General features: G+C 30.3%; 1 protein-coding gene across 50 annotated transcripts in view; it reads left to right on the top strand.

Moving 5' to 3' along the window:
• The window catches only part of LOC145292850 (uncharacterized), a 200,518-nt gene that overhangs the window by 122,491 nt on the left and 62,026 nt on the right, over nt 1–16,001 (top strand). For 30 of the 50 annotated variants that reach the window (XM_080138946.1, XM_080138945.1, XM_080138944.1 and 27 more), the window contains 2 exons: nt 6,423–6,485; nt 10,076–10,126. In XM_080138946.1, coding sequence (XP_079995072.1) covers nt 6,423–6,485; nt 10,076–10,126 — 114 coding nt within the window. The remainder of the gene's footprint in view (nt 1–6,422; nt 6,486–10,075; nt 10,127–16,001) is intronic. The other 20 variants (XM_080138952.1, XM_080138951.1, XM_080138948.1 and 17 more) reach the window with 1 other exon arrangement.

The following is a 16,001-nucleotide window of genomic DNA, read 5'->3' as shown; positions in this document are numbered from 1 at the left end:
TTTGCTTTCAGTTTCGATTCTAGCTGATGGCACCCAAATACTGGACAAATTAAAATACCATATTTAAGCATATTTTACGACCAGGCAAAGAACCCCCCTCCCCTGTCAGTCCTGATTATATTGGATTATTTTCTCATATTATTTTTGTAATATTTGGTCATGTTTATATCATACTCGGGAATATATATATATATATATATAACTTTGAACTAACCCCTTTTTAATCAATTGGGTAGATTATTCTCATTCCATCATGATCAGGTGGAAATGTTAAATAATTAATGTTTATTCAATTCTTAATTAGTATTATCTGTAGTGAGGATTGAACCTTCAACTTCAAGAATACTGTCACCTGATTGTTCCTATTTACTTGTCTCCCCATGAGGTCGGTTTTTAATGTGGGGGAAAATAAAAAAAAAATAAAAAAAAGCACTCCACAAAAAGAAAAATTGCATTAGTCTAGAAGGATTTCTCCTCCACTGATTGAGGACAGAAAAGGCGTAGTATTAGAACAGATTCTACACTTTGTTTGTAGTCAAAAGACCAGATTGTTAGTCAATGCTTTTATCCATTGTGTATGAGGAATGAGAACAATACAATTTATCTCTGTTTGAAATTCTGTATAAATTCACAAGTTCAAAAGGGTGCACCTGAAGGTCAGAGGTGACATTGACTGAAACGTTGTGAAAATAACTTGAATAAGAAATAGTAGTCATATTTATTAAAATGGTACAAATTATTCCTCCTCATCTGAAAAACTCTGGAAAAAGAAAAAAAAATTGAGGAGAACGAGGTTGAAGCATCATGCTGAATATATATGGAGACAAATTACAAAAGAGCTAACAATGCAAAAATATTACATCAATTGCATCTGGTCACTGAGTATATCTACTTAATGTGTCAACTTTTGTAAACATTAAATGTCAGTTTAAAAATTTTGCTGTTTTTGACGAGTTTAAATGTCGAACAGATTTGATACTTTTCTACTGTTCTGATCTGTATTCCTCTGCAGTCGGTTGAGCTGGCTCAAAGTAAACCCCCATAATCAAATTCGTTGAACTCTTATCTGCAAAAATAGTTCCTGTCTACATATACAGTTGAGACCCTCTGGAACTTTTGCAGTAACCAAAAGAAAGCATGTTTGCAGCAACTGGTTTTCCGAAATGGTAATTCATCTGAGACTGACCAGGCTCAATATCACTTTTCTATTTGGTAATCTAATGAGAACTGTGATGTTAACATGATTATAGCCATAGATATATATATATATATATATATATCTTGTTTTACTGAGACTCAAAGTCATCATCACAATCTGACTTCCTAATGGCAGTTGGGAAGCCAATAAAAACCATTTCATGTTTAACATTTTGAGGTCGTGTTTTTGTTGCTTTGTACTGTCTTATCTGAAGTTGGCAGCAAGCTTAAGGAATTAGACTGTTTTGCTGATCTAATGAGAAGCATTGTGTCAACGTGATAATAGTCATATATACCTTGATTTATGGAGCCATTGAACCAATAAAAAACATTTCATTAGGTTAAATGGTTTGAACTGACACCAAAAGTTTGTACGTTCTTTCCTGATGTTATTGTTTGTTTAATAGAAATACAATTTTTGTCTTTTTTTGTCTTCACCAACATCTGTTCCGTTATGTTTCATGTTGTGTTATTTCGTGATCTTGCTAATGATAGCAGGATCTGGTCGGATCTTGGCAGAATCCTGTAGTACTAAGTTTTATTTATGTAGATCTTGTATATCTTTTCTTTTTATCTTCCTCCTCACCTTTCTTTGATCTTTATTCTTCTTCTAAATCTATTCCATGACTTTTTTCTTTTTCTAGATTTCAATCTTTTAGCATTTGTTTAAGTTTTAAAATGCTGAACTTTTTAGCTTTAAAAAAATTACAGAAAAGGAAAATTGTCACTTCATGCAAACGATCAAAACATTTGATAATCAAGACATGAAGTATGTTCATTTCTTTTATAAGAAATTGTTTACTAATGTCAGTATTTGTTTTGTCTATTACAAAGATTAACTGTCATTTGTAAATAATTGATTAAAATACGAAACAACAATAGTTCAGCATTTTGATTTTAATATTTTAATAATCTTGCACCTTGAATACAAGTTATCCTTTGCAACACAAAATTGACTTTTTTATTTTAAACACCGTATTTTATTTTTACAACACAAACTTGATTTTTTTTTTTTTTTTTTTTTTTTTAAACACAAAATTTTTCATACACAAGACTGAATTTTTTATTTTCATTCTTTTTTTTAGATGAGTTTATTAGAATTTTAAGATAACTTTTTCTTTCTGAATTGTACTGCTACTTTATTAGCACTGCACTGCTTTATTTTCTCCCTCTTGCAGATATAAATCTTCTATTTTTCTTCAAAGGCATGAGCTTGTCTATCCAGAAAAAAAATGATTTTATTTATGATGTCTTTATTTTCTTTTGTAGATTATTTATTTTTTTGACTATTCTTATTCATTATTACTGTTTTTAGTGTTTATTATGACTATTTTATTATTTAAGACTATTGTTATTCATATTACTGTTTTTAGTATTTGTTATAACTATTTTATTTATTAAGATCATTGTTATTTATTATAACTATTTTTAGTATTTATATTTAATCATGTACTAAAATAAAGAAAACGTTCATATTCGATTATCTTTTCTAAATTCATGTTTCATTTCATACTTCAAACATTGTTCCAGTTAAGCTATTTTAAATGCTAAATGATTATAGGGAAAGAGGTAAAATATTTCTTCATATATAAGAGAATTCTCAATGACATTTAATTTATAATATTATACAATTATTTATTAGTCATCTATACCAGCAGTTTTGAAGACTATTGAGAAAAGATAGGATTGAATACCAAATTAACCCCTGTTTTTAACTGCTGAACTAATCTTAAATTAACATAGGGTGTTAACATAGTATTCAACCCCATAATTTTGATTTATCAATAGTCTCTGAAATCGCCGATATAGATGGTTAATATATAATTGCAAAGCATTATAAATGCTCTTTGTAACGTTATTGATCACTTCGTATATATTAAATCATATTAAATATGTGTAAGTGTACACACAAATGTTAAGTTTAATTTACTAGCTTAACAAAAGCACTAATCAATATTTTAAACTAGTATTTTTTTAACTTTGCAAATTTGAAATTAATAATATTTGTTTTTATTTGCTCATAGAACTGAAGTATTTGTTGCTTTGACATATTCCTTTTTTTAGTTGATGATTTCTGTGCTTTTTATTGTATTCCCTTAGTTTACGGCACTTGATGTTGTAATTTTGAATTTGCAAATCAAATGGACTCTGACTGAAACGTATCAACTTAGATATAACCACTCTTTAATTTAGAAATTTTGACAGAAAGTAAATTCAAAACTGTATGCAAAATATTTTTTCTTTAAAATTAAAAAAGAATGTTTTCATGATAAACTAATTTTTTTATTTATAGCTTAGTCTATTTGTTTTTATTATTAGTCTCTTAAAATTATTTATTATTAATCTCTTAAAATTATTTGTTATTATTAGTCTATTAAAATTATTTGTTATTATTAGTCTATTAAAATTATTTGTTATTATTAATCTATTAAAATTATTTGTTATTATTAGTCTCTTAAAATTATTTGTTATTATTAGTCTATTAAAATTATTTGTTATTATTAGTCTATTAAAATTATTTGTTATTATTAGTCTATTAAAATTATTTGTTATTATTAGTCTATTAAAATTATTTGTTATTATTAGTCTATTAAAATTATTTGTTATTATTAGTCTATTAAAATTATTTGTTATTATTAGTCTATTAAAATTATTTGTTATTATTAGTCTATTAAAATTATTTGTTATTATTAGTCTCTTAAAATTATTTGTTATTATTAGTCTCTTAAAATTAATATTTGTTATTAGTCTATTAAAATTAATATTTGTTATTAGTCTATTAAAATTAATGTTTTTATTATTAGTCTCTAAAATTAATGTTTTTATTATTAGTCTCTAAAATTAATGTTTTTATTAGTAGTCTCTAAAATTAATGTTTTTATTATTAGTCTCTTAAAATGTTTTTATTAGTAGTCTCTTAAAATTAATATTTGTTTTTATTAGTAGTCTCTTAAAATTAATTTTTTTTTTATTAGTAGTCCCTTAAAGTTAATATTTGTTTTTATTAGTAGTCTATTAAAATTATTTGTTATTAGTAGTCTATTAAAATTATTTGTTATTATTAGTCTATTAAAATTATTTGTTATTATTAGTCTATTAAAATTATTTGTTATTATTAGTCTCTTAAAATTATTTGTTATTAGTCTATTAAAATTAATATTTGTTATTAGTCTATTAAAATTAATATTTGTTATTAGTTTATTAAAATTAATGTTTTTATTATTAGTCTATTAAAATTAATGTTTTTATTATTAGTCTATTAAAATTAATGTTTTTATTATTAGTCTCTTAAAATTAATGTTTTTATTAGTAGTCTCTTAAAATTAATGTTTTTATTAGTAGTCTCTTAAAATTAATGTTTTTATTAGTAGTCTCTTAAAATGTTTTTATTAGTAGTCTCTTAAAATTAATTTTTTTTTTATTAGTAGTCCCTTAAAGTTAATATTTGTTTTTATTAGTAGTCCCTTAAAGTTAATATTCGTTTTTATTAGTAGTCCCTTAAAGTTAATATTTGTTTTTATTAGTAGTCCCTTAAAGTTAATATTTGTTTTTATTAGTAGTCCATTAAAGTTAATATTTGTTTTTATTAGTAGTCCATTAAAGTTAATATTTGGGACTAAATAATAACACATGACTTTCCAAACGATATTTATTTTTATAGGTTTTCCTTGTTATTGATATGATCTTGGTTTTTGTTTTTCTGTTAGTGTTGCTAGAACTAATGCCAACCTTAAAGAATTCATCTTCCTACTTCTGTTAAGCAATACAACTTATCTAGTTGCACTTTAGTGGAATGTTGTTCGGCAACATTCTGCCCACACAGGATGTTGGAGTCCAAACTTGAGATATTTTACATTTGCTTCAACTTGTACATGCCATTCAGTCTTTCTGGAAAAGGCATCAATAATTGCTAGAAATTCACAAGGTTTTTCTTATTTATTGTAGGATTTTCATTAATTTACTATGACTCTTTGGATATCTCTTAGGTTAAGATAAAATCATAATTAAAGTAAAATGCACACGCTGCTGATGAACCCCATTTTCTATTTAACATTTTTTGTTTTTACTATTATATAATCAAATTACCTTTTGTAATTGTGAATTCTTTTAGCTGTAACTCTGTTTATGCAGGTGCTAAGTTTGCAGTGTGTTGAACTTAGTATCCTAGGAATTTAAACTACATTTTTTATGTTTTTTATAATATATTCAAGTCTTTTATAGACTAAATACCTATGATCTCCTATGGTATATAATACCTATGATCTCCTATGGTATATAATCCTGATGATCTCCTATGGTATATAATCCTGATGATCTCCTATGGTATATAATCCTGATGATCTCCTATGGTATATAATCCTGATGATCTCCTATGGTATATAATCCTGATGATCTCCTATGGTATATAATCCTGATGATCTCCTATGGTATATAATCCTGATGATCTCCTATGGTATATAATCCTGATGATCTCCTATGGTATATAATCCCGATGATCTCCTATGGTATATAATAGCAACATACTGACTTGTACTTCTATCAGCTTGGTTGGGTTGAGCTGACTTTTTCTGAGCAAGTGTGTCTGACCATTGCAGCCCACTTTCACTGATCTTGAGTTCAGTCACATAATATCCCTAACCAATCCAGATTCTGAAGTCAAAGATCCTGATAGTAGTGCCAGGTTACTTTTAATTGTTACTACCTGGATCTTTGACTGTCCAGCTTGTTTATGCTAACCAGTGAGAGAAGATCACCGAGGATGAATTCTTCATCCTATGCCAAGCTGAACGGGAATTAGATCCTTAAAATATCTTTAATTCCTTTCATATTTTTACCATTTTTCTATTTTTTTTTTTTTTAAATGTTCTATATTAATGCTACTTTTAACTTCCAAAACTATGATCCCATTAAAAAAAGATCTTATGAGGTAGATTTAGTTTTTGAAATCTTTCTTGCCAATCAATTTCCAGATGTTAAAAAACAAAATCTCTATTTAGAAATCCTGTTATTTTGTTGTTCTCCTTCATATTTTAGTAAAGTAGCTAAACCTAAGTATTCTAACCTCTTTGTATGTTGCCTTCCTTCATCTAGTTTATTAATTGATATTTCCATTCTGATTGCAGACAAATAACAATTACATGCTTATCAAAGAAAGTGTTGTCGCTTTTCTGTATTTGAATGATTTTGTTTTTGTAAACTAAAGACTTTCTCTTCTGGCTCAACAGGATCCTGCTGCAGCTGCTGCCGCAGCAGCTGCTGAGGAGGCTCGTAGGCAGCAGGAAGCCGAGGTTTGTCAGAGTGATATTCGCCTTGCAGTGAATTAAAAATCATTAGTCATATTCTGTAGTGTTTTCTATCGACCAGTAATACTTTATATCCTTAGTTTATTTATTCTTGGAATATATTGTCTTTAAGATAAACTTAAAACTAGTAATATAATTTGTATTACTTGTTTCAATTGGACTATTGTTCTCATCTTGAGTGTTATTTGTGCAATGTTTCGGGCTATGTAGCTTTCGACCTTTATCAGGCATGTTGGTCGCCATTTTGAAAAAGGAAGGAGAAAAGTTACTAGCTTCATAGATGGTTTCATATTCTTGGAGTTGGTTTTCTGTTTTTCACTGTAGTTTTTGTATATTTAAAAAAAAATTGTTTACAAAGGAACTAACTACAATATTTGACAAGGGATTATCTCCCTTTTACTGTTAAAATTTAAAGGAGGGGGTCGTACAATTTGTTATCAAGTAATACACACAATTAGGCCTCATCTCAAAAGTTCGGAGCTGTAGTAATATAATTGAAAAAAAATATTAACTGGATCTCAAAGTGATTAATTTTAACTGTCAACTTCGCAACTGAATTTCAAGGTTTATTGGATGGCAGTGACATCAGCAAATAATTTTGTTATTGAAACAAGGTTTAAATATTTTTATTTGTTAATTCAGTTCAATGTGTCTTATATCACAATTCTAATGGAACAGGACTCGCGTTCACATGAGAGAAAAGCGTGTTCTTCTTTGTTATAATGAAATTTGAAAATCAAAAAATTGAATTTCAAATAAAACCAATGGCATCTACTTGTTATGTCACAGTAATGAACATATCCAAAAATTACAAAAAAAAAAAAAAAGAAACACAATAAGATAGAAAATTAATTATTCATGAAAATAGTTTTTAAAAACAATTAACAAAACAATTTTTATCTATTTTCAGTTTTTAGAAAATCATCACCTCTCTTTTTGTTAGGATTTAAACTCTCCAATTTCTTTTTTTTTTTTTTTTTTTTTTTTTTTTGCAAAACTCAATTGTTCTTTTCACTTTCCTCTTTTTCTTTTTCACTTTTCCTCTTTTTCTTTTTCACTTTTCCTCTTTTTCTTTTTCACTTTTCCTCTTTTTCTTTTTCACTTTTCCTCTTTCTTTTTCACTTTTCCTTTTTCTTTTTCACTTTTCCTCTTTCTTTTTCACTTTTCCTCTTTCTTTTCTCTTCTCCTTTTCTTCTCTCTTTGTTGTTTTCTTTTTATCTTTTCTTTTTCTCTTCATTTTCTTTTTCTTTTCCTTAGCAACAATTGAGTTTTGCAAGAAAAAAACTGGAGACTTTAAATCATTACAAAAGGGAAGTAATTATTTTCTAAAAACTGGAAATCTTAGGCAAAAATTGTTTTCATTAATAATTTTCTACCTTATCGTTCTTCATAATTTTTGGATATGTTCATTACTGTGACATGACAATTAAGTAGATAACAGTGGTTTTACTTGAAACTCATTATTTCGATTTTGGAATTTTGCTATTATAATGAAGAACCAAAATGTCTACTGTTAATAGGACCCAAAATATCTAATGAAAACGTTGCTTGCTGACATTATTAAAGTTTATTGTAACATCAAACTTTAATAATGTATCCGTCAGCGAAGTTAACTAATTGGCTATTCTTTTCTTTAGTTTTAAATTTGAGAAACTCTAGTCAGTTATGGATTGGAATAAGTAACATCTACTTATCTGTACACAATCTTTTTTTTTTTTTTTTGAATTAACAATATCTTCACATAATTTGTATTGAATTATATAAATTTATGAACAATATATTTCAACGAATATTGATTAATACTTTTAAAGAAATAAAATTCTAATTTTATTTCTTTAAAATTTTAATTAAATTTGAACAAATTGTTCCTTTTTACTTACTGGTCTTTAGAATTTATAGTTTTTTTTAGATTGCTAAACCAAAAGCTGCAGCAGACATATGTATAAGAATGTTTATATTTCTTTGTTTTCAGACCCGTTCTAATAATGCTATTTCAGATATATATATATATATATATATATATATATATATATAATGCGTGCTAAGGGAACAATAGTTTATTTTCTGATACTTAGTTGCTCGCTTTCAAATTCTGTTATTTATTAATTTTCAATTTCTACATTAATTATTATATTGCTATCAATTATGTTTTCCTCAATTTCCTTTGGATTTTGATATGGAAAGATATTTTCAAAGACTTGTGTTTGCTTAAAGACATTTGTATTTGCTTAAAGAAACTAATGTATCAAATGTGCTATGTTTAGTCATAATAGTTTATCAAAATTTAACTCAAAGTTAAATTTTTTAAAATTTACCTTAGTACATAGAGCAAAATGAAAATTCAAATGCAATGTGGCGAGCAAAGTAAACTTAATGGGCATTTAGCAAAATGATAAACTTTTAATGGCCATTTGGCAAAATTATAATGGTTTTAAATCTAATATCTAATGTACCACAGAATAATAAAAGAAAAGAATGACCAATAAAAATTATTTGTTAGAATAATATTTTCTATGTTTTATTCTAAGTTTCTTCTTTCTTTGCTTAAGTTCTGCTTGCAGTTTTAGTCTAATGTTTGGAAACTCTATCATGATTTGTGTCTCTCCTTTCCAGCCGATTTCTTCCTCCTCGGATTCCTATCTTCATATATCTATGCACTTTCCTCTGCATGCATTTACCTTATCTATTTTTAGTCACTGAAGTCTTTCTAGATTTCTTTACATAAGATTTTTCTTTTGATTACTTTTCCTTCTTTCCATTTTTCTGCCCCCCCCCCTTTTTTGATTGCTGTTTTAAATAGACTTTTCCCTACACAGGTCTTTCTACCTCTTCCTATTTTTCTTTTCTAATTTACTTTTTATCTTCAGCTTTGAACCTTTTCCTCCCTGACTTTCTTGCCTCTCTTTCCACAGATTAAACCAATTAAATATGTTGAAAATTTTATATGAAATAAATTTGCTATAATCATGTTACAGTTCATATAAATTTTGATGTTAACTGCTTATTTAAATTCATATCTTTTTTTTTTTTTTAATCTCTCATCTAATTAAGAGAAGAAATGGAATAAATTGTTGATCCAAACCATTTTCTATTTAAAATTTGTTCAGGAAAACATCCATAAATGTGACATTTCGTACATAGCGATGTGAAATTTAACAAAAAAAAATTGTTGGAGGGGATTTTAGGAGAGGGATTCTAACATTTTCATTTTTCTCAAGTCAAATAAAAAGAATAAAACTAATGTACACCATAAAATAAATTAAATATTTTCGATTATTTTATTTATAACTAAAAAAAAAAAAATGTACATATTTATTTAAAATTAAATTGTATATTTTTGTAAATAAAAGAAAACACAATGTGTAGATTTGTCTTTTTTAGTTACAATTCTCAGCGTTGGACAAAAGTCGCTTTTAAAATGAAAAATAAATTTTATTTCTTTTAAAAGTTGCCTTAGATAAAGTTTAAAATGAAAAATAAATTTAATTATATTAAGAATAGAATAATATTCCTAGGTTCAGATGAAAATGTTCTTATCTATTTAAAAAAAAAAAAATTGATTTTTTTTTGACCAGGAGGCTGCCCGTCAAGCTGCTGAGGAGGAGAGAAGACGAGAAGAGGCCGAGGTTAGTTCAGCCTTTGATGTCTTTATATGCAAACATTTTTGTAGTTGACCATTTTATTTTTTTATTCTTTGAAATTCTTCAATCAGTTTGGTGTGAACATGTATCTATTTCACAATATCAAAAACTTTGAATAAATGAAAGAAAATTGCCATTATAAAAGATCTTTTTTCTTTTCATTTTCTCTTTCGCTTTTTCTTTGCTTTTCTTTATTTTTCTTTCTCCTTTCTTTTTTTCTTTCTCCTTTCTTTTCTTTTTCTCTTTTCCTCTTCTCTCTCTTTTCCTCTTCTCTCTCTTTTCCTCTTCTCTCTCTTTTCCTCTTCTCTCTCTTTTCCTCTTCTCTCTCTTTTCCTCTTCTCTCTCTTTTCCTCTTCTCTCTCTTTTCCTCTTCTCTCTCTTTTCCTCTTCTCTCTCTTTTCCTCTTCTCTCTCTTTTCCTCTTCTCTCTCTTTTCCTCTTCTCTCTCTTGTCCTCTTCTCTCTCTTGTCCTCTTCTCTCTCTTGTCCTCTTCTCTCTCTTGTCCTCTTCTCTCTCTTGTCCTCTTCTCTCTCTTGTCCTCTTCTCTCTCTTGTCCTCTTCTCTCTCTTGTCCTCTTCTCTCTCTTGTCCTCTTCTCTCTCTTGTCCTCTTCTCTCTCTTGTCCTCTTCTCTCTCTTGTCCTCTTCTCTCTCTTGTCCTCTTCTCTCTCTTTTCCTCTTCTTTCTTTTGTCCTCTTTTCTCTCTTGTCCTCTGTCCTTTTCTTTTTTTTTTTTTTTTTTTGAAAAATAGAAAATCATTTCTATTCAAGTAATGTTATTCAACAACATCTAGTGTAGATATAAGCATTCTCTGAACAAAACGTTACATAAATACATTTTGATACTGCAAAACTTTTGCAAAACTTTTGCAAAACTTTTCTCATATTTGCCAAACAAACTTGTAAGCATTGTGATAAGGAACTTGTTTTTTATTAGCCATTCACTGACTGATCTTACTTAACAAGAAAAGAATTACCATTGGCTTCAATAAGGACAATCTTCTCTACAATTTAAATCAATTTCTTTTCCAACAATTTCGTCAACATAAAATATGGTCTGGAAAGAGTTAGAAAACATGAATATAAGACAGGTTGACAGGGTCAACTTATTGGCATGGACTATTGAAAAAGATTGAGTCCAGATCAAGAGCAAAATCCTAATTATGTATAATTTTATTGCCTTGTTATCAGCCATTGTTATAGTTTAATGGACCTTTCAGTTTTGTTATATTTGATTAATTTCTTATGAATTGATACATTCTATTGGTGTATAGGTTTTCCAGATATCTTTCTAGTTAGTTTTCTTTTTAGAAAGATATCTGCTACTTGGTGGAAGGGACCATATGAATGTTGTGAATATCCTAAGTGTTTCTGTGGAACAAACTAGATTTGAACTTCCACGCTTGTTGGTCCGTGTTGTTAAACATTTAATCATCATCACCGCTTATTATAAAATAAGCATCAAAATATTCTTTGATTCGACGATTTTTTACATTTTATTTCTGTTTTTGAAGAACTTCTTTCCAACTAAAATTGTAACAGAAATTTTTTCATAAAATACATCTCAGTTCATTTTCTTAACTTAAAAAGGAAAAATATCTTTCAATGTTCTTTGAATTCTTGAAAAGATTAGGTTGGTGCAAAAATAACGTCATTTTTTGATGTTCAACATTTTTTTTTTTTTTTTTTTTTTTTTACATTTTCACCCCAAACAAGGCATATTGCCATTTTGATGTAGGGGACTACTATCAGGGACATAGGCATCAGGAGTACTGTGTAGGGAGTTGGGCAGTAAGATGTCAGTTTACGTTGCACTTGAACTTCTGCATGTCAGTACAGTTGGGGAAGCAGGGACCCAGCAGGGAATTCCAAAGTCTAGCTGTCCGGGAGAAGAAACTACTGGAATAGAAGGCTCTCTTACATCTAGGGATCTCTACTGTGAAGGGGTGGGATTTAGCTGCTTGTAGGGGGTATTTTCGAGGGGGCACAAGTGCTTGCAGTTCGTCAGAGCATTCACCATTAAAGTACTTGTAGAAAAGGCAGAAGGATGCAACATTTCATTGATGGGACAGGGGCTGAAGTTTAAATGACAGTTCAGGACCTATCAGATTGGCGACTCTCTTTTAAACCTTGTCTTGGAGCGAGAGACTAGTGATAGATGCACCAACCCAAATATGACAACAATACTCCATACATGGGCGAATGGTGGCCTTATAGAGGTACAGGATACTTTCAGGCATTAGTATCTTTCTAGCATGGTAGAGAGAACCTACCTTCTTCGCAGCGGTCCTGGCGATACTCTCAATGTAATTGTTCCAACTCGGGTTTCCTGAGAGCGTTAGGTCGAGGAGTTTAAAAGATGTACTTTCAGATAAAGAGTCATTGGCCATTGCTATTGGTGGCAGAGAAGGTTTCTTGTAATTATTGAAGGAAACGAGTTTAGTCTTGACAGCATTGAATGTGACCATCCATTTTTGTCCCCATTCCACTACGGATCGGAGGTCATCCTCTAGTGTTTCTGCCATTTCTTTAGATATGTGTTCATTTGTTTTCCTGTCGTGTCTGTTATAGTGTGGTGTCGTCAGCAAATATACCCATCTCACAGGCAATTTTGTCAGGGATGTCATTTATGAACATTAGGAATAACACAGGTCCCAGGATAGACCCTTGAGGCACTCCCGCATTTATATCATATTGTTTAGATGTACGACCGTCGAGGACAACCTGGATTTTTTTCTTGTCTAAGGAGGATTTCATTGTCATGTATTCTTCCAGTGATACCATATGATCTGATTTTCCTGAGAAGACCTTCATGCCATACCCTGTAAAAAGCCTTGGATATATCTAGGGTTACCGCTCTACCCTCCCCCGCTTTGTCCAGTGTCTGGTATATACGTTCTGAGATTACAGTTAAGGTGTCTGCTGTCGAACAGGCTTGCCTAAATCCATATTGTTGGTCAGTCAGAAGTTTAGCATCTGTAAGGTGATGGACTAGAGCTTGGTTAATTATGGTCTCAAATATTTTGGCGAAAAGTGGGAGGAGGCTAATGGGGTGATAATTTAGTGGGTCAGTTCTTTCACCAGAATGCTTGAAAACTGGTACTACAGAAGCAGTTTTCCAGCAGGCAGGAAAGCAAGATTCATTAAGGCATTTGGTGTAAAGTTTGGAGAGAACTGGAGCTACTTTGGCGGAGCACTTTTTAATAGCACAGCCGGGATGAGATCAAATTCATATGCTTTTGAAGTGTAAAGATTTCTTATGATAGCATGCACCTGAGAAGGGGTGATTTTCAGATCGTCTAGTGTGGCATCTGCCTGCAAAGGAAAGTCAGGGAGGGGGTGGTTGGCAGGGTCCAGTGTGGAGTTGGAGGCAAACCAACTGGCAAGCATGTTAGCCTTCTCAGTTGCAGAGCAAACAACCTCATGATTGTTGGATAGTGGGGGGATTGTTGATTGCCTATTATTTACTACACTCTTATAGATTTCCAGAAGTCGCGGGTTCCTAATTTCTGTGCTTCGATGCGTTTTTTAGTGGTTTCAGTAAATTCTCTCTTAGCTATCGCTATTTCTTTCTTACAGTTACTTCTGGCTTCTATATACTTCTGCCTGTTTGAACTGGACTTATGGCGGTTAAATCTGCGGTACGCATGCTGCCTTTGCTCGATGGCGGATGCACAAGTAGAAGTAAACCTTGGGGAGAGTGGGGCTTGCTATAAAATTTCCGTGTGGGAACATATGCTTCAATTGCTGTTTTGAACCATTCAGTGGTCTCATTTGCGCACTGTTCAGCAGGAAGTGAAAAGATATTTTGCCATGGGACGTCCCTGATGAGATCCCTGATGGCTTCCCAGTCAGCCTTTTTATAATATCTCGTTGTTTTGAGCAGTGGTTTTTCAGTTTTGGCTCTAAAGTTTAGGGCCATTTCAACTATTACCACTGCATGATCGGCATTCCCAAGTGGGCTGTAGGCATTAGTTACAGTCATCGGGAATTGTGGTCAGAAACAGATCTAAAAGTGATGCGTGTTGTTCTTGCTGGTCTGGGAAACGGATTGGAAACGTAACCATCTGTGATAGGGAATGAGATAGAGAAGTTACGTGTTGTGGTACCAGCTGCGTCTGTGAATAGAAAATCCAAGCCAGTTGCTGTGGTGGACATTGAAGTCACCAAACACATGCACTTGTGCGCTAGTGTCGAGGGAAAGTGCTGTATCTATGCTGTCGGAGACTTTGTTTATTAGGGTACAGTCCTGGGTCAAGGGAGAGCGGCAGAGAAAATAAAAGTAGCTAATGTTATGTTGCATGTTAAGTCTAAAGCACATAAAGGCTTGATCGTCTGATTCTAGTTTAGTTTCTCTAGTCAAGGGGAGGGTGTTCCAAATATATACTCCAAGCCCGTGCATATGTCTGTCAGTCCTTACGGCAGAATGGGAGATATCTAGGCATGTTAAAGTAGTTAGAGGGGATGGAGGAGTGTAGGTTAGTCTCTCTTAGTGCTAAGATATCTGGGGTGTTTGTTAGGAGAAATACTTTGACATCATTTAAAATAGTTCTAAGCCCACGGATGTTCGTAAATGCAAGCTTCAAAGGAGAAGACAGGTTGGTTTTGTTTGAGTTTGGGCCTGGTTTTAGCGTAATTTTTTATTGTACTGTCATTTTTTTTTTTTTTTTTAAGAGTTTCAGTTTAGGTAAAGCATGCTGAACAGATGGTTATGCAGAATACCAGACATGCAACACAAGCAGACCATCAGTTGTCCTGCCATCTACTAAGATTGTGGCCTTGAGATAGCCCATGTCAAAAAACATTATTTTTGCACCAACCTAATACTTAAAAACACATGAAGTAGAGTGTATTTGATAACATTTAAAGCAAATTAAAAAATTAACATTGACAAAAAAAAAAAAAAGAAAATCTTAATATCAGACTCTGATTTAAGAAAATTAATATAATTCCTAAGATTGGCAATGCTTGATTCAAGAGATCTTTGGCGATGCATCATTCATGGTATAATGCATGTTCATATGCTGCATATTATGAAATAGAAATTAATTAGAACTGCAAAAGACTTAACATGCTAAAATTAATTAGCCAATGAGAGTGAAGACTTTATTAAATTAATTCTTAATTATTTTAGCTTCTCACTTTTCAGTAACTATCTTCCCCAGTTTCTCTTTTGTTGAGGGTTAAATGTGTGGATGAAGAAGTGAGGCCCGTTTCCATGTGGAACTCATTACCTGATTTTTTCCTAATTAAATCTCACTTGAATAAATAATCATGATTAAAAGAAAAAACGACTTGAATAATCCCTGAAGATATTTTCACATTTCACCAAAATTGGCTACAGAAGCTACTTCATCAATGTACAAAATAACTTTGATAGTTATTCTGCTGATAAAATTTCACAACTTTATATTTATTTAGAAAATATTCTTTAAGTCTTTGAAAATATTTTATACAATTTATGAGTTCTCATCAAGTAAATGAAATTATATTCAAACTGCCGAGTTACATTTATATCTTTAAAAATCATTTTTATTAAGTATTATTTAAAATATTGAATGTTTAAAAAATTAACATGTTGTATAAGTGGTGACTCCCTTGTAAAAAAATAATAAAAAAAAAAAATGGCTTCAATTAATTACTAATTACAGATTATTAGAATAATTATGGCAGACTTTTTCAGGCAAAACTCAATCCCAGAATTAAGGTATATTTTAGCATGGTTAATTCAGCTTCAATATTTTTATACATTTTCATCCTCAAGATTTAATTTCTTCCATCTTTGACTCTAAAGAAGTGATAGTTCTTAACGATGATCCCTGTTTCAACTTGAATAAAAAATCTCTTAACCTCCATGTGAAACA

The sequence above is a fragment of the Euprymna scolopes genome, chromosome 14 (genome assembly GCF_053919585.1).
Source record: "Euprymna scolopes isolate OS-2025 chromosome 14, ASM5391958v1, whole genome shotgun sequence".
NCBI classification, from domain to species: domain Eukaryota; kingdom Metazoa; phylum Mollusca; class Cephalopoda; order Sepiida; family Sepiolidae; genus Euprymna; species Euprymna scolopes.
The sequence above is the reverse complement of the archived record's forward strand: the minus strand, read 5'-3'. Positions and strand labels throughout refer to the sequence as shown.